Source organism: Tetrahymena thermophila (genome assembly GCF_000189635.1).
Source record: "Tetrahymena thermophila SB210 genomic scaffold scf_8254479, whole genome shotgun sequence".
Classification (NCBI taxonomy): domain Eukaryota; phylum Ciliophora; class Oligohymenophorea; order Hymenostomatida; family Tetrahymenidae; genus Tetrahymena; species Tetrahymena thermophila.
The window spans coordinates 408,781-435,423 of NW_002476254.1; the positions used below are offsets into that span (position 1 = coordinate 408,781).

A 26,643-nucleotide genomic window follows, 5' to 3' on the forward strand; every position below is an offset into this window, starting at 1 on the left:
ATTGCTCATTTTATTCATAACAAAACTAATTAAAAATATTTATTAAATTTTTTTAGAAAAAGATTTGAGAATATTTTAAAAATTAATTTTAAAAAACCAATATACAAAACAACATTAATGTGCTAATATTATCTAATTAATTATCAATAAATATTTCATAATTCAGCTGTTTTTTTGTTAAGATAAGCAAGGCCAATTTGGTCATTTTGAGACTCTAAAAGAGGAGCTAACAAACTTCTAACCTAAATTATTTTAAAAATCAAATTTTTATTTTAAAAAATCTATTTTATCAATTTTACCTTTTAATGATAAGCATTAATGTAGTCCTTATCAGCTTAAGTGAGTAAACTTAAATCAATAAGATTTCTGTCATAGGGGACGAGGGTAAGATTTTCAAATCCTAAGAAACCTTCAGTTGGCTTCTTTACAACAACAAGATCATCTTCAATTCTAATACCAAAATGACCTTCCTTATAATATCCAGGTTCTTTATTTTTAACAAAAAAATAATATTAGTTAGTTTTGTATAATTTTTAATGTAATATTTACCATCAGTAACGATCATTCCTTCAACAAGAGGTTCACTTCTAAATTTGCTAATACCATGAGGTCCTTCGTGGACGTTTAAGAAATGTCCAACACCATGTCCAGTACCATGACCATAATCTAATCCCTTTTACCATAAATACTTACGAGCAAGAGCATCAATGTCAGAACCACCAATTCTGGAACTAGCAGGCCATTGAACACGTTAGATATCCAAATTACCAAGAAGGACTCTTGTGTAGGCATCTTTTTCTTCATCAGTAGGAGTACCAAAGTGAACAGTTCTTGTGGTATCAGTAGTTCCATCACTATTTAATTTTAATAAAATAAATTTACAGTTAAAAAAAATTAAGTTATACTGATATTAAGCTCCAGAATCAACTAAGTAAATTTAGTTAGTGTTAAGTGTTAAGGCAGTAGCTTCTTCAGCACGATAGTGAACAACAGCACCATTAGGACCAGTAGATGAAATAGTATCGAATGAAAGACCTACATTCAATTCGTTGGCTCTTCTCTTATTATCTAAAACTTAAGAAGCAGTGTATTCTGTCCATTAAGTAGATTTCTTGACTACTAATTCATGTTCCAACCAAGCTAAATAGCTTACTAAGGAAGCACCATCTCTGATGTTGCAGGTCTTGAAACCTTGAATTTAAGTGGCTGTTTTGACTCCTTTCAATCTATTAATAATTGCTGTACCAGTCTATTCAACAACAAATTGAGGTGGAATAGAACTTAAAATTTTGTAGTTAACTTCTCCCTTATGAATAGCTATTTTTTGATCAATAGTTGTTACATCAGTAAAAATTTAAGTATATGGTCTAATTTAGATGTGAATTGTTTCTAAATATTGACGGATATCTTCAGGGACTTTTTAGTCGTTAATGTAAAGTGTTCCTTTATTAGTATTAGTTTAGAAGCAATAATGTAAAATCAAGTATGCTTTAAAAACAGGATTGAAGCTAATATCTGAACCTCTCAAGTTAAGAATCCCTAATTATTTAAAATAAAGGCATTATATTAACTTCAATAACCTAAAGATATTATGTTTATAATTTTTTAGTACATGCAATTTCATCAAGTTTGGCAGAAAGAGTATAATTGGCTCCAAGGTTTTTAAGTTCTTTGCCAATAACTGCAATCTTTTCAGCTGCAGTTTAGCCAACATACTTATCTTCATGTCTGAAAATCTAAATATTTAATAAGATAGATGTAATTTTTTAACTGTCTATCAAAATTATGTATTTACTTTATCTAATGAATCAGCTGGTTTATCAGTCCAAACAGCATCTACCAAGTTTTCTGAAACAGAAACAAATTAGATATTGTGCTATTAAAAGTACTTAGTTCTATTTTCAACAGCATCTATTTATATTTTAAAATAAGTATTTCAATTTATTTAAATTCAGTATGCTATTTTAATATAATGATTTCTTACCAGCTTAAATAAGAAGTGGATCAAAACCAATTTTATGTCCTGCTTATTATTCAGCAGCTTCAGCAAACCAAGTTTTAAAACCTTTTCAAATTAATAAAAAATCATGAATTCATTTTATTTAATCTCAAACTTAATATAATTATTTACCTAAGCCAGTCTTCTTTAATTCCCAGCCTTCTTCAAGTTACTTAGAAGCCTTTATTAATATTTTATAAAAAATATTTTCGAATTTGTGATGATATGATATTGTTTTAAAAACCAACAGTATGTAGAAATTAATTCCAAAAAAAATAAAATTACAGCAATCCAATATCTAGAATCAGTGTAAAGGTAAGCATGTGTATCACTAATAAGAGCAAGTCCAGCTGAGCCTTTGAATCCAGAGATGAAAGCTAATCTTTCATCTGAGCTTGCTATGTATTCACTCTAATATTATGTATAATAATGTAATTTTTAAAATTTAGAAATTGCAATTTAACGAGAAAATTATAAAATGACATATATTTGAGTGAATAATTTTTATCATACGCTATGTTGATCATCGTGAGGAACGAGATAAGCCTTAAGGCCGTGTTGAGCCATAAGAGATCTAATCTAAACTAATTTTTATGACATGATTGTTGAACAAAAGCTAAAGTATGTTGCTTGGTTAATTTTTTTTTTCTATAAGAAAGATTTGTTTAATGTTTGATATAACAATTAAATCATGATAAATTAGAACAGTGAGTATTTATGCAAAATCTTCTCTCTATTCTTTTTAATATTTTCTTTTATATATATTCTAGGATATTTCTAAGATATTTGCGTGCAATAAAATTAATTAATTCCACTAAAATTTCAATTATTAAACTATTTATCTACTAGTAATTCGCCACTTTTTTACTAAATAATCTTTGTATCTTTCCAAAATACCTTTTTTTATATTTATTTTTTTATAAAAAAATTTATAAATCAGTCATATTCATGTTTTTCATCCTTTTAAAAACTAAAATTCAGAATTTTCTTGAAACATTCATTTGCAATTTATTTGTCTTTTAAACTGTCTATAATAGTATAAATATACTATTATAAAATTAAAAATGCTCAAATTTTCAATTTATATTTGCTTAAGATAAAATAATAATGTTATATATCTATCAATAACATTTATTATTTAAATATAATCAATTAGTTTTAATGAAAAAAATATTTTAAAATTAAATAAAAGTAATTTTAATTTATTGAAAGAAACTTTTAAATGAACTTAAAAAAATAATCAAGAGAATGAAAGTAATTACAAAACTAAAAATAAATAATTTATATTATTAAAATGTATGATAAATATGTTTTTTTTTCTTTTTGTTGTAAATTGCTATTAATAAATTAATATTCTTTTTATAATCAAAAATGTATGTAGTATTTTTTTTAAAAATTTAATCTTATTAAAAATTTTTTATAATATTTTCGAAATTTTTTTCATAATTGATAGATAATAATAAAATAAAATGTATAAGAAATAATAGTAAATCATATTTTCAAATTAAAAATAGATTTTTTCTTAAATTTAAACAATAACTATTTTCACTTTTTTTGAGATTTATTCAAAAAATCTTTAATTTTTGGGTTTAAGAGAAAGTATTTAAATAAGAAATTAATAAATGAAACTTTATTTTGCAAATTTTAAATTTAAATTAAATTGAGAAATACAGGTAAACAATTAAAGAAGATAAAGAAGTACATTAATTAGATATTTGAGTTTTAGTAAGTGTGAAGTTAATGTAGGTAGATAGTAAAATTGAATAAGTTTAATTAGTTTATTTTATATTTATTAAAATTTTAATTAAGATTGTAATCAACAAGTAAGCTTCTTTTCAAGCTAAGCTTAAATTGTAGGAACTGAAACATTATAAAATATTCTAAAAAGAATAGAGAGACCAATTAGAGATAAGAAAGAATAAGTTAGAACAAAAATGTGGTAAATAAAGGAAGATTTGATGTATAGCAAGTACTTTTAATTATTGAAATCAGTATATTAAATTGTACTTATTATTTTAGTTCCTTTAATCTACTCTTGCTCTTGTTTAAATTATTCTTTCTTTTTAGACCATAAATTTTATGAATATTCGTCAGATATTTTTGTTATAGAGTTAATTCTTAATTTAAATGAGTTATATTTACCCATTAAATCATTAATATTAATTAATTCATAGTTGACTTTTTCAAACTCAAAATGGATGCTTTCTTACTAGAATTAAATACTTTATTAATTTTCTTAATTATTTGAGTTTGACTTATTTTAGATTTGTAATTCATATACATTTTAAGATTCAATATCATTTTGTTGTTATTTGTTTTCTTAGCTTTTCTCTTATTATACTGCTACCAATTTATTAACAGCAAATGCAATCATAGGAGTTAAATTTAAAAATGAGCTAATGTATGCTTCTACATGTTCAGATTCATGCTTTCTGTTTAGTATGCTTCTAAAAATAGAGCAGTTAGTGCATTCTATTAAATAAATAATATAGCAAACTCCAAAAAGGATCCATCCTAAAACTTTACCAATAGCCTATGAAATTGCAAAGTACAGAAAAGCCCATAACAAGAGACTTATAATTATGTTTACGAAAGACATAGAGTCTGAGTATTATAGATAAATGAAGTCTTTCTTATTATCCCATGTTCTTTTATCAAAATTCTATTGTTCTTTTATATAACTTGTTTAATCGCTGAGCTTTTCCTCATTCGATATTGATTTCAATTCGGTAGCTTATTTTGAAGCATCAGGAATGTTAGCAACTAATTCATTTTCGATGCATTTAGAGTTTGCAACAACTTTTGTTATTGTTTCTGGCATTTTTAAAGATAGGTTTTCTTTTAGTTTTTTGATTATGCCTTTTTTATTGTTTTTTATATTTTTTAATTAATTTTTAAACTTTTTAAGCTTTTTCTCTCTCTTAAAGTTTTTTTTATGTACTCCACCTCGACTAGATTAATAAACTTACTTGTTGTCTATTGAGATATTTTAATTTCGAACTAAATTAAAGACAAATGAAGAAAATTTATCATAAATTTATTTATTCTATCAAAATTATTACACAGTAAAATCATAGAAAAAATAAATTTTTTTTGAATATTAAGTAAAGAAACTTAAAAATATTTTGTCTACCTAAAAAACAAATAATATATAAAAGCTTTTCGTTTGTATTTTTGCTTTTCATTCTAATAAAATTGTTAACTAAAATTAGTTTCTTTAGAATGTAATAGCTGTGAAAATTAGGTGATATTTTTAATTTAATTACTTTTAGAATGATGGTAAAAATAGATTATAAACTTCATATTAAACAAAGTCTCTAACATTTTTCAATACTGATAAATTTTGGTTTAAATTTAAATGAAAATTTAAATTTGTTTGCGATAATTTGGAGCTTAAAAATTTTCTTTCACAAATTAGAAAATAAAGAATATTTTCTCCTTTTATGAATTAGTAAACTAAATTAAGTCTTTGAATTTTTCTATTTTAATAATGGATAATTATCAGATTTAAATAAAAAATGAAATAACTATCAAATTTTTTGCAAATAAATAATTATTAATATTTTAAAAGCCTTCTATCTAAATCTATTAATATTTTTAAATCATATTAATTTTTTAAATAATACACAAATAAACTATTTAGATTCCTAAAAAAATTTTTTAGTTTATTATTATCATTGATTATTATTTGATTTTTGCGATATGTTCATCAAAAGCCATAAATTAACAGTAAAAAAATTATTTTTTAACAATTTTCAATCATTAAAATTCCATAGAAAGTATCTTCAAAAATTCATAATAAGCCTATTTTGATGATTTTGATGACTATATAAAAAAATCTGATTAGCATTCATATTATTTAAGATTATTATTAAGCAGTAAAACTTGAATTTATTTTGCTTTTACTTTCAATTAATATGCATTTGATTATTAGAGATCTAAATTTCTCAAAAAAAAATGTTTGTATTATATAAAAATTGTTTTTAAACTTAATATTATTTTATAAGTTAATTTAATACAAGTTTTAGCAATTTTTAAATTGATCATAGTGTAATACGCTTATTTAGCATTGTTCTTAAAATTTGTTTATTTTCTTTATTTCAAAATTTCATTAAATATTAGATTACAATAATTTTAAAGCAAATATCAAAAAGCTTATTTTTTAAATATATGTAAATGAATTTGTATTTATTAATATCTTTAATTATATTATTATAAATATTTAATATTTTAAAATGATTATATTTGTAAATAAATATAAAATTAAAAGATTGTAAAATAGATTATCATGAATTTCAATCTCTTTCTTTTCATCATAATTTTAACCAAAAAAAATAATGTAAAAAACATTGTTATAAATTGGATATATCCTTTATAAAAATAATAAGATAAATATCAAAGTGAACGATTAATATTAAAGTGAAAAAATAAGTTTGACTTTAATAGAAAAGAAATTAATGAAAAGTTATCTATTTTCTAATCAAATAACATAACTTCATATTAAAAATAAATATTGTAATTATAGATTAGTAAATTAATTTACCTTTTTTCTTGGTATTTTGAAATTTTTTAATTAGCAAAATGAAATAGACATAGTTTTATTAAGATTACAACATATACCTGTGATATTAAGTTTTTACTAATTTATATATTAACTTAGATCTTTACAAATTTAACCTTAAAAATACCAAGTTGTCAAGAAATAATTTTGTTTTTTAATTATAACAATTAAAATTAATTATGGTTTATCAATTATTTACTATAAATAAATGTATAAATTTTAGAATGATATTTTTTTAGAAATAAAGAAAAATGAAAATAATTAGAATTTAAAAATAAAATGAGAAATTACAAATAAAATTAATGTAGTTCAAATAATTGAATAGTTTCTATCAGTTATTTGAGATTTAAGTATATTATTTTATTTTTAACTTTTTATTATAAATAAGATCATTCAAAATATTTATTTAAGTACAATAAAAAGCAGTATAAATGCATAAATCAATAGGAGAATTAGTTTATTTTCTGGTTTTTTAGTAATTTGCTTAAATTAATTAAACAGTTAGTATACATTTATGTTGATAACAACAAAAGAAAAATATTTTATTAATTATTAGTATAGTCGTTTAAATTAGTTAGTAAAATTTAAATTAGTTCTAAATTTTCGTTTTTGTTCAGTAATTAATTAGTGAATTTATTTATATTAAGATTATGAATTAATTTATTTATTTTAGTCAAATTATTTACCTCTTTTTATGTAATTTAAGTAATTCTTATGTAATGAAAAAATATATTATTCACATTTTTTTTGGTAATTAAAAATGTTTTTGTCAAAATTTATTTATTATTAGCTAGCTAGCTGAGCGAAAAAGCTTATGATCTCAGTTTTTATATTTTAATTGATTGCGTATTCGAAGTGTGTTTGAGCCTTTCTAAGATTCCAGATTTTACATTTTTATCCATTTATCAAAGGAATCCATAGAGTCTAATCTAACTCTATAGGAACTTACAGAGTTACATCTTTATTTAGTTGATTTACGCTTAGGCTTAACTTCTTAGCTCATTTTTTCACTTGCTAAATAGCTGGAGGATTCATAAGATTTATAGGTACTAGAGTTTTGATTAAAAATACCTTTTTCATAGGAATAGTCATAAATAAGAAATTCAGCTTATAGCTCGGAGCTATTAATTTCCTTGAATTTTAGAGAATTATAAGGTCCTATGAGTTAAGATAGCTTTGCTGCCATTCTGATTCCAAAAAAAATTTTTCCATTTTAATCAAACTCTTAAGCCATTTATTTCCAACCTAGATTTATTCCTTCTTCTTCTAGCTCGAGGAAAGGAAAATTGAAATTTTTATGGCATTTGTTACGAATACGAATCTTTATACAATTATCTAATTATTAATCTCTTTATATAAGAAATGCTATAGTTCCATGCATTGGTGTATTTTCTACTGCATTTTAAAATAAATTGAAAATAAGGTGTTGTAGCTTTGCTTCATCGTTAGTTATCTCATCACATTATTACTTTTAATTGACTTGGTAAGCTATAAGTTAATTTGTGTATGTATTATTTTAAAAAGTTGGCTATTAATTAGTAATTTCTCTTATAGAGATATTGTTGTTGTTGTGGTTAATGTTGTTGTTGTTATTATTATTATAATTTTATTGAACATTAAAATTATCTTTGCTACTACTTAAATGATTTATAACTGTAGAGCTTATATTGCTAAAGCTCATATTTTATTAAATATTGCTACTGTTTAAGTTATTGTTCATAGCAGAATTATTGTTTAAATTGTTTATGTTTATAATTGAAGTGTTGTGGTTGTTAGAATTGGCTTAGTTATTTTAATTGTTAATAAATACACGAATGTCAGAAGAGATATGGTTATTTAAGTTGCTATTCACATTAATATTAGAGTTGGGATTACTAAAGTGAGACTCCTGAGAGTTAATTAAGACTTGAATAGATTTACAGTCTATTTATTTTTAGAATATTCTTTATACATTCCTAATAACTCGTATAATAGAAAAAGGTTTCTCATCTATTTGTGTTCTTTTTTTATATCGGAGTGCAAAGTAGTTTACAAAATTACTTATGACAGTTGTTGCTAGGATACCACTTTGCAATGCGTTATCAAGTTACCTTTTAGGTATGCAATATACACCTTTCTAAGAAGTTGAAGTAGGGTTCGTCAAGTGACTCCCGTTGACTGCATTTCCAGCTGTGTTTTATGTTGTTTAAGTTGGTTAAGGAATATTCTAATTTGAGTTTGTAGGTTTTAAGTTATTAGATAATCCAGATTCAGCAAGATATAAATTACTATTTATAAATCTGCTTACGTCGAGCTCAGTGATTATTTGACACTGCTTTGTAATCTATTTTATTTCTTACACAAGTTAAACTACTTGGTCTGTAGACTTAAGGAGTGATTGCTTACAAAACTCTTCATAGAAAAATGAAAGGCGTGTTTGATTCTAAAATTTTTCTGAAATGTTAGAGTCGTCTAAAGACATGACAATAAAATAGTCATCTATACAAACATAAATAGATATTTTCATAGTGAATTTAACATCACTAATATCCTCCTCTATGTATAATTTGTTGCTTTATTAGTTAATTAGTTAGGGTGATTGCTATTGATGAGCTAATTATGAATTCCTATGGTAAACGCATTTGTATTCTTCAAATTTTTTAGAATAGTCTTTATATCTGATTGACGGATGGTGTGGCATCATCATTTTTCTTTGTGATTTCTATGAAGTCATCATGTTTATTAATGTTTTAGATTACCCAAAAAAAGATTTCGATGCTTATTATCCTCCAATTTTATTTGTAAACTCTGTTACATTATTACCTTATTAGTTCACTGGAAGTCCTGCAGCCAAGTTAGTTTTTGTAGATTTTTTGTCATTTGATTGTAGAGAACTTTAACGCAGAATTTCTTTTTGTAGTAACTCATCATCAAGTTATTAAAACCTTTGAATGAGAAACTCGTATAAATTAGTTTTTTTCTGGAGCGTAATTTCTTTTTATTTATATTGGGAATTTGGAGCTCTGCTTTCGTGTAGTGAGTTTACTATCCCAACTCCACTTTTATTGCTTTTATGATTCGACTACTCAAGATAAAATAATGTATCGTTAACTTCTTCTTTTATCTTTTTTTGGATAGTAACATGCTGACAAAAATCTATAAAATTTAAAGTAGTCCCATTTAAATTAAATACATGTCTGGCCTTTTCATTAGACATATGCAAATCAATGTCCTTTTTCTTTCTATCAAACTACACAACAAGCAGAGAATTTGGTATGACATTTTTTAATTTAAACATCCACTCAGCTTCGCGAATTAGCTATTCTCTACCTTATTCATCGCAGTAAAGATTGTAGCATGCGCAAAAAAAAATAGCAATAATATATTAAATATTGTAAAGTGCCAAGTTGTTAAAAGCACAATACAAAACAAAATTATATGCCAGTAAAATACATTTAACATTAAAATTACTTGTATTTTGAATCATTAAATAGCTTAGAATACCTAATACATAACCTAAGCTCTCTCTTTTCTCTCCTTTGTAATAAGAAGTTTGATATGAATTTGAATTATCAGCTTAATTTACAGTATTTATTAAAGTTTACTAAATGCTCCATATTGTGTGAATGATAATACAGCCAAGTAGGTTGAGGCTTTCATATTTTAAGGGATAAAAGTGTACTGCTACTATAACAAATAAGGCTTATATTATTTATATTATAGAAAGAAGATATATGTACCAAGCTTTAACTCCCATTACAATCGCGACTATAATATCAATAAAACAAAGCAGAGCAACCACTAAGTAAATTAACTATATTTGAGTGGTAACATTATAAATTTACCAAGAAAAAAATTTTTTAGATATACGAAAGAATTCATTTTTCTTTTTTTTCAAATAATTAACAGTTGAAGCATTCCTATTTCTCATCACTACTCCTGCTTCTCCAGCAAATAGGCTGCAATAAGAGCGATGACTTCAAAAATACAGGTATTCCTTTTTTAATAAATTAAATCACACAAGTTTTCCAAGTAAATATCTTACAATACACCTACTCAAATGTTGAATACTATTTATATTACAAGATATTTATAGATAATTGTTTCAAATTTGCTGTACTTCTCTTTAAACTTAAAGTTTTCTATTATTTTTATATCTTTTTGAAAGATAAGATAATCTAATTCTTAAAATATCCAATCTCCTTTTGTATTATTAAATATCTGATATATGTATTTCCTAATTTTAATTTTTAGAATCAACCCTTTTTTATGTCCTATATTTTTGCGCTTTTATCACTAAAAAATATTAATTAAAGATTGTTGTTGAATATATGATGGAGAGATGTAGACAACTACTATTTTAATAGCTTAAACTAAATTTTATATTTGCTAATTGTTGTCTTAACTTTTGTTTAAATATTTCTTTTCTGCTTACTGCTTGAATATTGTCAATCAATATTTAGATATGAAAAGTAGTAGTAGCAGTATTTGATGAAAACTCTTTAATTAAATAACCAATCTTTTTTAATAATCTTTTTATTTGATTTCTTTTTTTAATTGTTTGGTACTTACTAACTTTACTTTGATTTAATTTTTCTTCCTTTTATTTCTTTTTATGTATGGCTAGACTTAAAATTTCTAAATTTTCTTTTTCTTATTTGATATTTTACGATTTGTTCATTCGAGCTCTATGAATAGATTGGTATAATCATCTTTTTTTTGGTAATAATATTCACAATATTTGTAATTGAAAAACAAGGCAGTGAATTTTTAATAAATTTCTTTCATTAACGCAAATCACCTCAAAATCAATTAATCTATTTATGTATTCTGAAATAAATAAATAAGATAAATAAAGTAATTTTTATAATTTATAAATTCTCAAACAAGTATATAACTATTTATTAAAAATCTATTTTAAAAATTATAGAAAAGGAATACTAATATAGCAATTAAAATTCAAAATACTTTCTAATTTAAGGATCAAATAAACTTTAAATACACTCGTACCAGATTAATTACTAAAAAAGATAATTTTTTATATTAAAACATTTTTAATGATTTAAAATATTTAAAATCAATGTTGATAAATTTACTTTTATGCTAGTATTCAAAAATACTTTGATATTTTTTAAAAAAGAACTTATATTACCAATAATAATAATGGATAAATGTATGATATGACCACATTTTTAATTGTTATATTTTACTTATTAATATTTGTAAACTAAAAAACTATTTTGATAATTAGAATGATGTATGAATTTATTTCAAATATTTTGTTATTTCTATTTAATTATACAACTTATTCATAAATTTATTTACTAAATTACTATTTAATTATTGCAATAAATAATACAGTTAGTTTAAAAATTAATCATATAATATTTTGTTAAAGATTTTAGTTTCGTAAATAAAAGTATAAGAAATAAAATGTTTAAGAGTATTTTTATTTAGTAACTAACTAAATCTACCAAATAATTATAATCATTTAATTAATAAGAACAAAAATGACTAAAATTTCATAATGGACTACAAGTTTTTCTTGATTCTTGATAATTAAAAAATTGATTTTTTTAAAATTTAAAAAAAGAATAAATTTTTATATAAAAAATGATAATAAAATATTTTTTATTAAACAATTTTTATTTTAAAAATATTCTTAGAAAATGTTACAGTAAGCTGCATAAATAAAATTCATTATGGTTTTCAAGCGGTGGATGATAGTATTTTATCGATTGTGTTTATGTATATGACATAAAGATGGTCAGTATTAAAAATTTCTTAATTTTACATACTTTAATGTGTAACTTGTAGAAATAAAATATATTCAATAAAATTTATAAAATAAAAAAGAATCTATGAGTAGATTTATTTAATATCAATCCCATATTCTATTTCAAATAATATAATTTAAAATATTATTGATGCTATCCTAAAAATTTTATTGAAGAACTTTCACATATTTAATCTAGTAATTTGTTTATCTTAAAACATAGAATTTATTGATGATTTTCAAAAAGCAGAATTTCTTCTAACATGATTAAAATTTTTCCAGCCTTTTTTCCTGTATTTGAATAATTAATGAGTGATACTTTTAGATCATTTGTAAAATATCTAAATTTTGGTTTTTAATAATTATTTGAATTCCTACAAAGTGGATGATTTTATTATTAATTACGTAAAAAGAAAGTTTACACTATAATAATAGATGGGGTAACATATTTTAAGATAAAAAGCAAAATTTAATAAGCATTTTATAAGTTTTAATCATCTTAAAGGCCAAATCCAGTTTTGATAACTAAAAATTTTTGAAATTTAGAATGATATTTATTTCTAATTTATAATCATAAATAAATAATTTCTAGATCAATCACTGTGTGATAAAAAATAAATATTTTATTTAAGAAGATATAAATTTACATATTTTTACACAGATGTATTCTTTCTTACATACATATATAAATACAAAATTAGGCGGTTAGATAATTAATGAATTGCATTTTTTATTTAGTAATAATATAAATAAATGGTGGTTTGATTAATAAAAGTAAATTTTTTATACGAAAGAAAGCAAAGAATTTAATCTAGCGAAAATAAAATAACATAAAATTATTGGTTGATTGGTTGGTTGGTTTATTGATTGATTGATTGATTGAAAAAACGAACTTGACTAATGGCTGGATGAACATTATTGAGATATTTCTAATTTTTATTAATATTTTTATTGATCCACTATTAGTTATTTAGTTATTTGAAGATTGTTAAGTGATCATATTTAGTTCATTCTGTTGCGTATAAATTCTGGCCACTATTATTATGGAATATTTTATTTAATAGCTGCATCGTACAGTTATTGTAAATCCACATTTCTAGAACGATGATTTTAAGGAAAGCTGAATTTAACATTTAAGGCTTCTTTGAAGAAAATTTTTTTGCGATCTTCAGCGTTTTATGTTACTGGATTATTTATTAACAATTAATTTGTGATAACAAAATCTCCTGTTTAAGAAGACAATCCTGCAGATGATTATGTTTCAGAATCTCTCTCTGATTATAGATTTTTAATAATCTAATACGAGTGATTATCTTTAATGTATTTGAGGTTGTTGATATCTTACTTTTTTATTTACTCCATCATTTCGCTTTGCATTTTCCAATATTAAACCTTTTCTTTTTCCTTTTATGTTAAGCTCTCTAGTTTTTTTAACTCCTGTTCAAGCATCATGATTTCTCTATCTTAAGAAGTATTTGCCATGCTTAAATTTAAATTTTATTATCTTTCTTTGAAGTATCTTACTCTCAGAGCTTTCTCGTCAGCAAGGAAAATTAAGCGATCCCAAAGGATAAGCATACCTACATTTTTGCTGTCATTGTGCAAAACTGTTATCTGCTAGCGTTAAAGTTAAATTTATTACACATTATGGTGGATTTAAATCGCATTTTCGTTATTAAAGCGGATGCTTTAGCTCTAGCGAATGACAGCATCTGAAGCTTCTATTAACTAATTATTTAACTAAGAATAGGGTTACTATTTTAATTTAGCAAGACGAGATCCTATTTATTATTCAATCTAGACAATCTTTTCAGTAATTTCGCTTAAGTAAGAATCTCCACCTTCTCCAGGTCTAAAACCACCACCATAACTACTCACTGAAGGGTTTTATTTTTACTACGCTTTCCTTTTCTAAAAGGCTTCACATTCTCCTTCGGCATGCTTATCTACGTCATTAAGCTTTATATATTCTTCGCAATTAATACAAAAAACTGGCAACTCCTCTTCTACCATCTTCTAATAATTTCTATCGCTTAGAATTTCTTACTCCATTCTCTTTTAATATAAAAATGGATCGTTAGATAGCTAAATACGCTACTCAGCTTATTTTAAAATGGCTTTTTATTCCATATTAAATATCCTTCTTTACTTAGGGTTCATGCCTTATGCCTAAAATGCTGAAAATTATGATGATTAAATGCTTTAGGGACTTGAAAATACTGTAGAGTTATTTCCAAATTAACTAGTAGCTTATTTGTTGCTCTAAGGAGTTAAATACTAAGATTGCATATTGCTGTTATTCATACTTTGATTTTATTAAGGTGACTACAAAGAATATTTTAGAGCTGGGTTGTTTTAATTTAGATTCGAGTAAGCTAATTATTATTCGTACCCATTTGAGTTGTTAAAATTAGGGTTTTGTCTATAGTCTGATGAAATAGACGTGCTCTAGGTATTTGGGAGATATTGATTAGTAATAGATGGGCCTTAGGTGATTTTTTCGTTCTGCTTATATCCTTATTAAGTTTTGTTATTTTCAATTTATGGTTTCGGCTAGCGTAAGTTGTACTATATATTTGTACTTGGTGAATTACCACCTGAATTGCTTCCTGACGAGTATGTCTATTATATTTAAGGTTACTAAAATTGCTATTAAGAAGTACTACCTATGTTTTATGGATTTTGAGATCTTTTTATAGCTTCATTATTGCTTTCTATACTAGACCTAAATCTATCTGAGCGCAGTAATTGAGATGCTTGATTGCTATCAACAGAAGTTCCTAATTGCTTTTATAATTAGCTCATCATTTTAACAGTATCTTCATATTTCTAATACATGACTTATGTATCATTTAAATTTATTTAGTTATTATTATGAATATAATTGTTATTATTGTTATTATTTATCGAAGCTGGCGTTCCTTATTGGCGAAAACGACTGTCACCACCTAATTCATTAACTATATACATTAAGCTATCATTTATAGAGTTTTCGTGAGCTCCACCGAGAATCATATTGTTTCCACCACCGGAATTGTAGTTTCTAGTTAAATTTAAAGTTAAATCCAAAGTTTTATCATTTTAATAATTTTATCCATAACTCTTGGTTAAATCTTTATTTGTTTAAGTTTTGTAGTTTTGAAATTAGTTCAATACATTTTGTTAGAATTAGCGTTAATTCTCTTTGGGTACTAAATTATCGCAATCATCTAAAAGACTATCATTCATGCGAGATGCTGAATCGTCTGTATCGCTAAATATTTTCTCTAAATCTATATATTTTAAATTTTCTTCTCTTACAAAATTAGGGTTGCTATAATTCTATTATTACTAATTATGTACTCCTTGGTTGCGTTAAAAATTATTATTGAATGCTCCTCCGTTTGATTATTATAGCCCAAATTAATTATAATTCTAAATATACATGCTTGTATGATTTTCACTTTCTAATTCAGTAATTGGTTAAAGGCCTTATCCACCTCCATACTTTTATTGGTACCCTCTCATACTAATTAGTTAATTATTTTAAATCAATCTAAATATTTAAACAAAATGACTTTTTTAAAAAACTATTATATTTTATTTTTTTAATTTGATGTTCCTATCTATTTTTTCTTACCTTTCAAATACTATAAACCAAAATCAAAAACAAAAAAAAGTTTATTTTACAATTCTTATCATATTCAATTTTTCTTTTGTAATTTATTTATTTTCTATTTATAAATATAAATAATTCGACCATGATTTCATATTAAAATTTGAATATATTCTTTTTCATCACACTAACTAAAACGAATATTTTTCATCTTATGAAATGGATTCTATTTTCTTTCATTCAACTATATTACTAATTAGCTTAATTCTTACAATAGTTTTTATAATTATCATTATTTATAATTAAATAAATAAATAATAAAATTCGATTTTAATATAATAGATAATTAAAAATATACAGCTGATCAATCAAATATATATTATTATTATTTATTAATTGATAATAAATAATATTAATTTGAAATTTTAAGTTTAAATTCTAATCTAAAAAAATATATTTATTTCCTAAAAATTTAAATTATAGTTATTGTATTTCTGAAATTTCTTTTACTTCTTTCTAGAATAAATATTAAGATTTTACAAGTTTGTTTTTGATGTTAACTTTATTTTAATTAATATTACTCAATTATTTATATTTAGCATTTTAATTAAATATTTCTACATTTATTTTGTTTTAATAATAAATATTTTCTTTAAAATCATTTTTTTTTAATTGAAAAGATATTTTGATATTAAAAAACTTCATATTTTAAAAATGGAGATAAGTTTTAATATTTATCATGAAAAGTTAAAATGCTTATTTTTAATTTCTATAATTACTTTTTTAAATTAATTATTGTAAACTCTCTTTTTTAAGATCCCCCTTATAATAAGATCTCCCACTATTATAAGACCCCTTATTTTTTTTGTTATAAGACCCCCTTTTTCTAAATGGAGGAGGAAGAGAGGGGATCTTATAATAGAGAGTTACAGTTCATATTTTTTGTTTATTCTGTAAAAAATACAAATATAATTTAATAAAAAATTGTATCTTATAAATATCTACATTATAATTTTTTGGTTAAAAAATTAACCTAAAATAAATATAAACGAAATACTAAGTATTTATTAATTAATTTGAAATTTTTAATTACTATCTAAGCCATTTTCTTATTAGTAATAAATTAATTATTAAAAATAATGATTTTGAAGATAAAATAAATCTGATCTATTTTTTTTCAAAAATTTAATCCATCAATTGACGAAATATGATCAAAAAATTTTATGAACTCATAATACATAAAAAATCAAATCTTATTTTTTGAGATCTTTTTTTTGTTTAGATAGAAATTTTGAATTGGATTGATGGGATGCAATAATTAATTTAGAATAAATTGTAATATCTATTCAAATTATTTACTAATAATTCCTCAAAATGGCCTTTTTTATAATTTTACTATCGATTATTTACCATAAATAACTAAAATACCTTTAAACCTAAAAAAATTCTAAGATTCTTAAATTTTGTATAATGTTACTTTAAATTTTTATTAAAAAATAGAACATATTTAATATTTTAAAATAAATATCTAATAGCTTTGCCCTTACACTATTTTTTGAATTATAATTGTATGGAAATTTAAAAATGTATTCAGATTTAATAGAGAAAATTACGTATTGTTTAATAATTAACAATTAAATATTATCACGATTATCACATTGGGAGAATTTACACTTTCAAATGAAATTAATTATGATTTTTTATCCAAATTAGCTCCAGAAAAGTGATGATTAGTGGAAAAAACTAATACCAAAAAAATTAAAAATGATTGATTTAAAATTCAATATTTTCAATATTTTGTGCATATTTTTCGAAATATTATACATCATCAGCATCTTTACAAAATAATTTAAAACTCCAACAAGTTTATATAAAATAAATTGGTATATTTGCATTTCCTTTGTCATATTTACACGAAATATTGTGAATTGAATGAAGTCTCTTTCTCTCTCTTTTTGATTGATGCTTTCACATTTATTATTTAATTGGATTAAAAATAATAATTGTGTTTCGTCTCTCTTTGATAATTTATTATATATTAATTAAAGAAATAAATTTTGGCAAAAAAACCAGAGAGATGAACAGTTTAAATTCCTCATTTAAAGTTGAATTCAAAGAAACTGAACTAAAATAAACGTTTAGTAAAGCTCCATCCCGACAATAGAGTCAGATATATATAAGTTAGCTTTCTGAAGCTTCAAATCAGGATATTACATTCAGTGAAGAGCTACCATAAGAGGATGGCAATGAAATATTCGATAAATCATTTAATTCACATGAAATAAATACAGAAACATAAGATAATGAGGATTAGCTCTATTATTACCCTAAAGTTATTGATGTCAATAGAAATAACTTAGTATTAAAGAGGCATTTTTCAAAAATCGACTACAAAGGAAGCTCTACTGAGTTTTAATCATTTTTGTTGCTCGCAAAATATTTCTTTAGTGTAGGTATATTAGCTCTTCCTTATGTGTATAATTTAACTGGGCTTGTACTTGGTAGTGCTTTACTTATATTTACTTCCGTTTTCACTGTGTATTCTATACATTTAGTTATTGAAATTCATAAGGATATGATTCTAAAGAATGAGTAATAGCGTGTTTATGTAAAGTTAAATGCCTCCATAACAGATATAGCTCATAAAGTTTATGGAGTCCCTGGTTAAATGTTTTGTAGAGTATTTGGCTTGATAAATAACTTAGGAGGCTGCATTTCATATGTTATATTCTTTGAAATGTACATCATTTAGATAATTTAAACCTATTTGATCAAAAATTTAAGCTATGAATAGGCACATTTAATCGCTGCTCTAGTCGCATTCGCTATTCTTTTTCCATTTAGCACTGTTAATCATTTATCCTTATTTTGGTAAACAAATTTAATAGGTTTCTTTTTTGGGTTAATTGGAATTGGAATTATGTTTTATACTGACTTGAATTTCATTTCAGAGGTTGGTACTCTATCAAGATAGAAAAATGACTTATGGAGAACAGACCATTTCTTCCTGGCTCTTGGAATAGTAGTTTATAGCTTATAAATTATTCCAGTTGCTCTTAATGTCAGAGACTGTATGGAAAAACCCCATAAATTTTTGCCTGTTTTCTAATTTTCTACAGCTTTTACATGTTCTATATATCTAATGTTTGGAATTGTAGGTCACTTAGCTATGGGAGAATATGTAGATGGTATAGTCCTCATTAATTTCGCACCTTAGACACTAAAAGGAATGCTTGCTAGATTACTATATACGATATCAGTTTTACTTTCTTATCCACTCAAGTTTTATGTAGTTATTCAACTTTATGAGAACCTAAAATGCTTTAAAGAAAAAATATTTTGCCAAGAAAGGTATGATAAATCAGATTATAAAACTTTGTTTAATGCTTAAATGGCCATTGCTAAAAGATATATATGTCGTTATGGACTCATATTATTTATTTTTATAATCAGTCTGTTGACAGTTAAGTTAGCAAAAATTATCTCATTGCTAGGTTCCTTTGCAATTCTTATCTTGCAATTCATAATCCCTTAATTATGTTACATGAAATATTTTAATGTTTCTCTATCCAGAAAGATTTATGGATATTCAATTTGCTTTATTTTCCTAATAGCCTCTATCCTTGGTGTTTACAAGTCAATAGAAAGTTTATTTTTCTCAGAGCTTTGAAAAAATTAAATATATACTACAAAAAAAATTACTAAAATGTAAAAATATCTGATTTATAATTTAATTACTACTATATAATTTATATATTATATTTGATTTATTTTTAAAATATTGATTAAGCTATGAATTTATATTCAAAAAACATGTATTGTTACTTTAAAAATATAAAATTACAGTATATTTATAAGTTAAATTGCTTAATATACAAAGTTTTATTTATTTTACTGAAAAAATTGATTTGTTCAAATAAGAGAAGTTGATTAGAACTTTTTCTGATTAAACCTTCAATTAGCATAATCACTAATTATTAGCCATTGGCATCCACAATATAATTTATTTTTGTATTGTAACAGTTGTTTGTTTTTAGAATATTTAAAGATTTACATATATAATTTGTATTGCAACTTTAAAAAAGGTTTAGTTAAAAATAATTTATTATTTATTTTCTTTTTAGAATTTCATTAAAAATAGATTTATCAAGTTATTTTATTTTAAATATAAAATTAATTTAAAAAAACAAATTTATGAATTTAAAATATATCATAAAGAAAAAAAATAGCAAAAATCAAAAAATATAAAAAAATTAAACTAAAATTATTTATTTATTTGTTTGATAATTTTTTATTTTAATTAAAAAACCAATTAATAAAAATAATATTTTGAGGTTAAATTTAAAGAAAATATATCAATAAATTTTACTTTTTTGAACAAAATTTATACCACAAAAAATATTAACAAGACTTTAAAAATGAGAAGTATTTTCATATTAAGATGAGTAAAGAAAGTATGAACATGATATTTTGTTTTTATTTGAGTAAATGTAACATATTAATAATAATAGTATTTGTATAAAAATATATAAATATTTTAATCAAATAATTAACATAGGACTATAACTTTTTATCTACATAAATAATAAAAAAAATATAATAATTAATCTTATTTAAAAACTTCTACAATCGACATAATAATAACATTTATTTATTAGACCATTTTTGTAAGAATTTATTACTGAATAGGTTTTTCTTTTGAGATAGAAATAAAGGGCTAAGATTTTAATTGGATACTAATAAAAAAGGAATAAAATATTGATCTTTTGAAGTAAAAAGTATTATTACTTATTTTTTTATAGATATAAATTAAAATCTAAGATTAACGATTAAAATCTACATGACTGATACATCAAATATTTCTGACTTTAAAAGCTTAATTATGAATTCCGTTAGCAGATCATTAAATACTATATTCTTGAGCAAAGCTGCTTTCTGCTAAACCAAGCAAAAATTAAATCCCTTAGTTTTATCTGGTGCTTCTGGAGCAGGAAAAGTACTTAACACATCATTTTTTAATAAAATTATAAAAAATTCGATTAATGATCTGAATAGTATTTTAATAACTATGTTTATTTAATAAGGGAACACTTTATGGGATGCTTAAAAGTAGAAACCCTAATTTATTTGACTTAAGTGTTAGTTGCACCACTAGAAAACCCAGACCTGGTGAAGCTCATGGAGTTCATTATTACTTCATTAACCATGAAGAATTTTAAAAGGTAATTAATTAATACTGAAATAATGACTAAGTTTTTTAAAAATTTACATAATTATCAATTCCAAGTATCAAAATGTAGTACTTATAAATTCATGAAAATTGTTTCAAAATTCATCTTTATTATTAAAAATTGAAATTATAGTTAATTGTATTAGTATTTTACTTAGAAAAATTTAATTACTTTATTAGGAAATTGACTAAGATAACTTTGCAGAACACTGTTTAGTACATGGCAATTTTTATGGTACTTTACAAAAACAAGTTTTTTCATTTATGGATAAAGGAAAAGTAATTTTATAAAAAATTAGTTAATAGCTTTTAGATTATTTATATAAAATTGCAAATATAAAAAAGATATGTGTACTTGATATTGATGTTTAAGGAGCTGAAAAAGTACACAAAAAATTCCCTAGCTGGAATTACGTATTTATCAATGTACCATCATTGAAAATCTTAGAATAAAGATTGAGAGGAAGGTAAATCATAAATATATTTTTTAACTAAGCATAAGAGCTGAGTTTTTAATTTAATAAAATATAATAGAGGTACTGAAACTGAGCAATAAATTTAAACTAGATTAACTAATGCAGTAAAAGAAATAGATTCTAAAAATAAACTAGGTTTCTATCATGAAATTCTTAATGACACATAAGATCAGGCATATAACGATTTAACAACTTATCTTAAAAAATAATATCCTGGTGTTCCTATAAACTGAAAAAGATGAGGATTAATTAAAATAAGATTTGTTTCTAGATATCAAAATAGCTATTAAATCAGTTAAATATTAAAAATTTAATTTATAGTGTTTTAATTTGCTTTGTTATTATTCTAGAAACTTCATATCATATGCTAAATATATACACAAAATACCTTTTTCTGATTAAATACTTGTTTTTATTATCTAAAATATATTTAATGTCATATTTTATAACAAATTTTAAAGATTATAATCTTAAAAATTAACAATAGAATATGTTACTACAAGTTTAACGTTTATGAAATATTAATAAAATGATGTGTCTGAAATGTAGTAATTAAAGATACAATATATTTAATTATGTTTTTAATATCTGACTGACTATTAAAAAAGATAAAATTTGAGTTTAATTCATCGTATTATAAAATAGACTGATTGATTGATACATTGTAATTATATTTACTCACCAATTTTGAAATTACTAAGCAATTTAAATAAAAATGTAGGAAGACACATACCAATATTAAACAGCATAAGAAATAAGTGCCTAAGACTATGAAATGAAGATCTTAGGCTGCAGAAAGCCAGTTTTCTTGGAGTTTTTCGCAGAGTAAGTTTTAAAAATTGGAAATTTAGTAAAAATCTAAATTTATAAAAAAATAATAAAATAAATCATAATTAAATAGTTGGTGTCCTCCCTGCAAATAACTTTAAGCATAAAGAGAATAAATACCACCTTATCATTAATAGTTATATGAATATTATTAGATTAACGTAGACTATAATTAGGAATTTGCTGAGGGATTTTAGGTAAGATGTTAAAGAAAAGCTAAATTAATTATTTTATGCTTAAAAATAGCTTGAAGGTATTCCTGCAGTATTTTTGTTTTATAGAGGAGAAATGATAGATAGTAAATGATTAAAAGATGTATTTTGATATATTTATTTACTCTATTTTGAAAAGGTTTTGCAGGTTTAGATTTGAAAGGGTTTGTGAGACTTGTAAATAAAGCAATTGAGATGGGATCATAGATGTTTTGATAGATTGGTATATAATGAAAAAATAAATATAATCCTCTAAAAATGCAAAAATAGACAATACAATAAATTAGCAATAATTAATAGAAATAATTGAATTTATAAACAATATTAAAACAATTAGTTAAATAAATAAATAAAATAAAAAACGAGTTTAGAAATTGAAATAAAAATATGTGTAAATATAAAAACTCTTTAATTAAATTATTTTTTATTTCAGAAATGAATTATTCATTTTTTGTTTATTTGTTTAATAATATTATTCTAAATTCTTACTAAATGCTTTCATTTAAAATTTAAAAATTAAAGGATTTATGGCAAAAAACTTTATTTAAATAAACTGATTTTTAATTTTTTTACAAATCTCAATTATTAAATGATGAAATGTTTTATAAAAATATTCATTTTTTAAAGAGGTTTATTTAAAAATGCTTAATTAAAATTTTTCAGTGCTTAAAAAAATTTTACAATTTTTATTGAAAAATGGATTTTGTCTTTTTAGTTTTTTTGTTTTTTAAAAGATTACTAAAAAAATTTATTACTTTTTTAAAATTCTTTTTGGATAAATAAATTCAGGGTAATTATATAAAATTAATTTAAAAAATTGAATCAGTTTAAGTGATTAAAATGACATAATACAAATAAAATAACTTTAAAGTACAAATAATTATGCTTTTTTTTATTATTTGGTTTATTGAGTCAATTTTCAAAAGAATTACTATCTTTAATGCTTAACTGACTACTGATATCGCTATTATTATTATCTACCTATTCTAAGTGATTTTACCTGTAGCTTTTGTTATGAGTAGTTAGTATTTCTTTTTGATCCTCTGAGTGTGCTGTGTTGTCGTAGTCTTCTTAATTACAGAAGGAATCTTTCCTAGACTGAGTCTTTTCTTTAATTTCATCTGCTTCTTCAAAGCTCAACTGATTATTATTATTATTATCAGATTCTTATGTTGTTTCTAATTACTAGGAATTGTTAGTAATATTTTGTTACTCTTAAGCTTCTACTTGAATAGGTGGTAAAAGCTCTTTTGTTTTTGCTCTTTACTCACATAAATTTTTAAAATATATATAACCTCCTAAGTTATGTGATACAACCATGTTTTGGACGAATTCAGGAATTGAACCATTTAAAATATTATGGATTATAAATATTACATTAGTTTTAGACGGGTCAGCTTAATCAGGTTGAATAAAATGACCTGCCAAAAGAGTTGTGGTTCTCACAGCATTTTTATTAGTTAGCACGTTAGGGTGACTATCTAGTCCAACCTAGACTTAGACTACTCCTTCTTCTTAGCCTATAGTCTCCTAGTTCATATAAAGTAAAACCTCTCTCGAACTAACAAAGTATTTTGGTTTCGTGGTAATGAAAACGATCCTACCTCTTTCATTCATTTCTTCAATTACTTCAGCTGTTTTCACTGGTTCTTTAGATTTTTTTAGTTCTTCTAAGTCATCAAACAAGAGTTAGCATGTTTCTTTTACTGAAGCATTAAATGAAGTCTCTATTCTCAACATTTTTATAGATTGACCTTCGATTTCTCTAGTGTAAAGCTTAACTCCTTCTTTTTCTTAGTAGAGTTTCCATTTCTCGTCCAAATTTTTTAGTTAGAAAAGTCTTTCTTTGTTTTCTAAATAGCCTTGCTAATATTAAGGAGGCACTAAATTTTCTAATTCCATTTAAGTTAATATTAATAATATTATTAATTAAATAACCCTTCTTCTTATTTCGTTAAAAAGTAAGCTTATCAAAAACTTCTGTAAATTTTTTAAATTAAATAATATTATTAACTTCATATTCAGTAGTTAGAGCAGATAAATACTGTGGTCTGCTTCATAGTTTTAATAATTTTTAAAAAGCAAAAATAAATAATCGATCAATCAATCATTAATAATATTATTAAATAAATAAATGTGTGTTTAAATTTCCATAATTGTTTAAATAAATAAAAACTCTAAACAAATTGTTTTCTAAAATAAAACTTAAAATTTTTAAAGATCATTTCAAGTTTGGCATAATTTCCATAAATTAATATTTTTTCGCCATTTTTAATTTTCTATTGCAAAAAAAAAAATCAAAGTGCCTACTGAGTGTTTATTATTTTATAAAAATATACCATTTTTTTATCTTTACAAAAGAGAATGAATGTATGAATCAATGAATGATCGAGCAATTAATTAATCAATTCTTAAAGAATAAATTAAGAATATTTGCGATAAATAACTCAAATAATAAATAAAATGGATTTGAATGGCCTTCAATTAAATTGATTAATTAATTCTTTTACATAAAAAAAAAAATTTCCAGAATTTATCTATTAGAATACATAATGGATTAATTGGATTGTTTTAAATTAGAGTGATTGATTTTTGGAAATACTTACGAAAAAAAGCAATCTTCGCATTTATTTTTTGATAGATGTATTGTTGTTTATGAATGCTTATTAAATTTGATTTAGATGAGACAATTAAATAAATAAAAAAGATTATAAAATTTGTTTTTGAATAAAAGTAAAAGAATTTACAAAGATATGAGATCTTCAGTTTTTGTTATTTTAAGCATACTTGCTCTTGCTTCAGCCACCCAATACGTTCCAATTCCCGACAAGCCTGATGGCGTCGGTTTTGGTAATGTTAATGCCACTTTGACTATTGATGCTTGGTATGATTTAACCTGCCCTGACTCTCTCTACACATATCAAGAATTGATCTCTGCTTTAAATAACCAAACTCTTGCAGCTTATGTTAACTAAATTAGAGTTAATTATCACATCATGCCCCTTCCCTACCATTACAATGCTTTCTAGTAATTTTAAGATCAAATATAATTTACAAAAAATACCCTCATAATAAATAAGCTCTGAGCTATTTATTTGATTTTATGTTTTTAAATATGATTCATCGAGTCAAATTATTTGCCTATTTATAACATAAACAAATTTGATGAAATGATATTGTTTAGGATATTTTATAAATTCAAAAAGTTTTGTCATTTCTAAAAAACATATTTTAATTTTTGAAATTTTTATAAATAGCCTTGCTTAAGTGTTCAAATACGTCCTTGATGTTAAGGGAGCTGAAGCCACTCTCGTTTATGTTGATTAAATATTTGAAAATCAACCTGATTACTACAATGCACTTAATTTAACTACTACTCAAATCTATTAATTGATTGCAGATAATACTTCTTAATATTTATCAGCTTACAATGTCACTTCATAAGAAATTTTGGACTCTTTCAATGATTATGACTACAACGGTGGTGCTAGAGCTAGTTACAAGCTAGGAAGCGGTTTAACAGTTACTGGTACTCCTTCCATGTTCGCCAATGATGCATTTATTAATGATGGTTAAGATTTGAATGCTGCTGGTTGGGTTGATTTTATTCTCTCTGTTTTCGAGCCTCAACCTGATGAAGAACTTATTTCCTCATACTGATTATTAAATATAATTACTTTTAATAAAAATATATAATTAAAATAACTGATATTAAAAAATGTAACAAGTTTATACCAAATATTATTTACATGAATACATGCAGTCAAAATAATATATCAAAACGTCTGAATGTAGTCTATTTATGTTAAAAATAATTAATTAAACCTGTTTTATTCATTTTATGTTATTAACAGTTAAATGTTAGAAGATATTCATTATCCATATATATAATAACCAAATTGAATATTTTTAACAAATATTATCTGCTTAAAACAATTAGTGGCATTAATACATAAAAATGTATGAATGTAGAATTGAAATTTTATT

At 23.2% G+C, this 26,643-nt stretch overlaps 9 protein-coding genes across 9 annotated transcripts; 4 read left to right on the top strand and 5 right to left on the bottom strand. All coding sequences in view use genetic code 6, as the record gives it.

Moving 5' to 3' along the window:
* Nucleotides 1-66: 66 nt before the first annotated feature.
* TTHERM_00624780 (Xaa-pro aminopeptidase, putative) lies at nt 67-2,779 on the bottom strand. Its single transcript, XM_001022605.3, has 10 exons — nt 2,513-2,779; nt 2,285-2,410; nt 2,132-2,180; nt 1,985-2,065; nt 1,796-1,911; nt 1,613-1,736; nt 906-1,539; nt 550-854; nt 300-487; nt 67-242 (listed from the first exon to the last, which is right to left on the bottom strand). Exons 1-10 carry the CDS (start codon nt 2,690-2,692, stop codon nt 156-158), a joined length of 1,890 nt encoding a protein of 629 aa, XP_001022605.3. The 5' UTR covers nt 2,693-2,779; the 3' UTR covers nt 67-155.
* Nucleotides 2,780-3,815: 1,036 nt separating this feature from the next.
* TTHERM_00624790 (transmembrane protein, putative) lies at nt 3,816-4,820 on the bottom strand (the record flags this gene model as incomplete). Its single annotated transcript, XM_001022606.3, has 1 exon — nt 3,816-4,820. The coding sequence occupies one exon, from the start codon at nt 4,818-4,820 to the stop codon at nt 3,816-3,818; it is 1,005 nt and encodes a 334-aa protein (XP_001022606.1).
* Nucleotides 4,821-7,380: 2,560 nt separating this feature from the next.
* Nucleotides 7,381-10,470, bottom strand: TTHERM_00624800 (transmembrane protein, putative; the record flags this gene model as incomplete). The annotated part of the gene is made up of 1 exon (XM_001022607.2): nt 7,381-10,470. One exon carries the CDS (start codon nt 10,468-10,470, stop codon nt 7,381-7,383), a length of 3,090 nt encoding a protein of 1,029 aa, XP_001022607.2.
* Nucleotides 10,471-13,311: 2,841 nt separating this feature from the next.
* On the bottom strand, nt 13,312-15,822 carry TTHERM_00624810 (hypothetical protein; the record flags this gene model as incomplete). Its single annotated transcript, XM_001022608.3, has 1 exon — nt 13,312-15,822. The coding sequence occupies one exon, from the start codon at nt 15,820-15,822 to the stop codon at nt 13,312-13,314; it is 2,511 nt and encodes an 836-aa protein (XP_001022608.2).
* Nucleotides 15,823-17,987: 2,165 nt separating this feature from the next.
* On the top strand, nt 17,988-19,580 carry TTHERM_00624820 (transmembrane amino acid transporter protein; the record flags this gene model as incomplete). Its single annotated transcript, XM_001022609.1, has 1 exon — nt 17,988-19,580. The coding sequence occupies one exon, from the start codon at nt 17,988-17,990 to the stop codon at nt 19,578-19,580; it is 1,593 nt and encodes a 530-aa protein (XP_001022609.1).
* A 1,170-nt stretch (nt 19,581-20,750) lies between these two features.
* TTHERM_00624830 (guanylate kinase) lies at nt 20,751-21,849 on the top strand (the record flags this gene model as incomplete). The annotated part of the gene is made up of 5 exons (XM_001022610.3): nt 20,751-20,906; nt 20,995-21,132; nt 21,321-21,419; nt 21,486-21,607; nt 21,675-21,849. 5 exons carry the CDS (start codon nt 20,751-20,753, stop codon nt 21,847-21,849), a joined length of 690 nt encoding a protein of 229 aa, XP_001022610.1.
* Nucleotides 21,850-22,331: 482 nt separating this feature from the next.
* Nucleotides 22,332-22,872, top strand: TTHERM_00624840 (thioredoxin; the record flags this gene model as incomplete). The annotated part of the gene is made up of 4 exons (XM_001022611.3): nt 22,332-22,441; nt 22,518-22,641; nt 22,691-22,742; nt 22,796-22,872. 4 exons carry the CDS (start codon nt 22,332-22,334, stop codon nt 22,870-22,872), a joined length of 363 nt encoding a protein of 120 aa, XP_001022611.1.
* A 696-nt stretch (nt 22,873-23,568) lies between these two features.
* On the bottom strand, nt 23,569-24,558 carry TTHERM_00624850 (START domain protein; the record flags this gene model as incomplete). Its single annotated transcript, XM_001022612.3, has 1 exon — nt 23,569-24,558. One exon carries the CDS (start codon nt 24,556-24,558, stop codon nt 23,569-23,571), a length of 990 nt encoding a protein of 329 aa, XP_001022612.1.
* An 851-nt stretch (nt 24,559-25,409) lies between these two features.
* TTHERM_00624860 (thioredoxin protein) lies at nt 25,410-26,316 on the top strand (the record flags this gene model as incomplete). Its single annotated transcript, XM_001022613.3, has 2 exons — nt 25,410-25,684; nt 25,914-26,316. 2 exons carry the CDS (start codon nt 25,410-25,412, stop codon nt 26,314-26,316), a joined length of 678 nt encoding a protein of 225 aa, XP_001022613.1.
* Between the last annotated feature and the right edge of the window lie 327 nt (nt 26,317-26,643).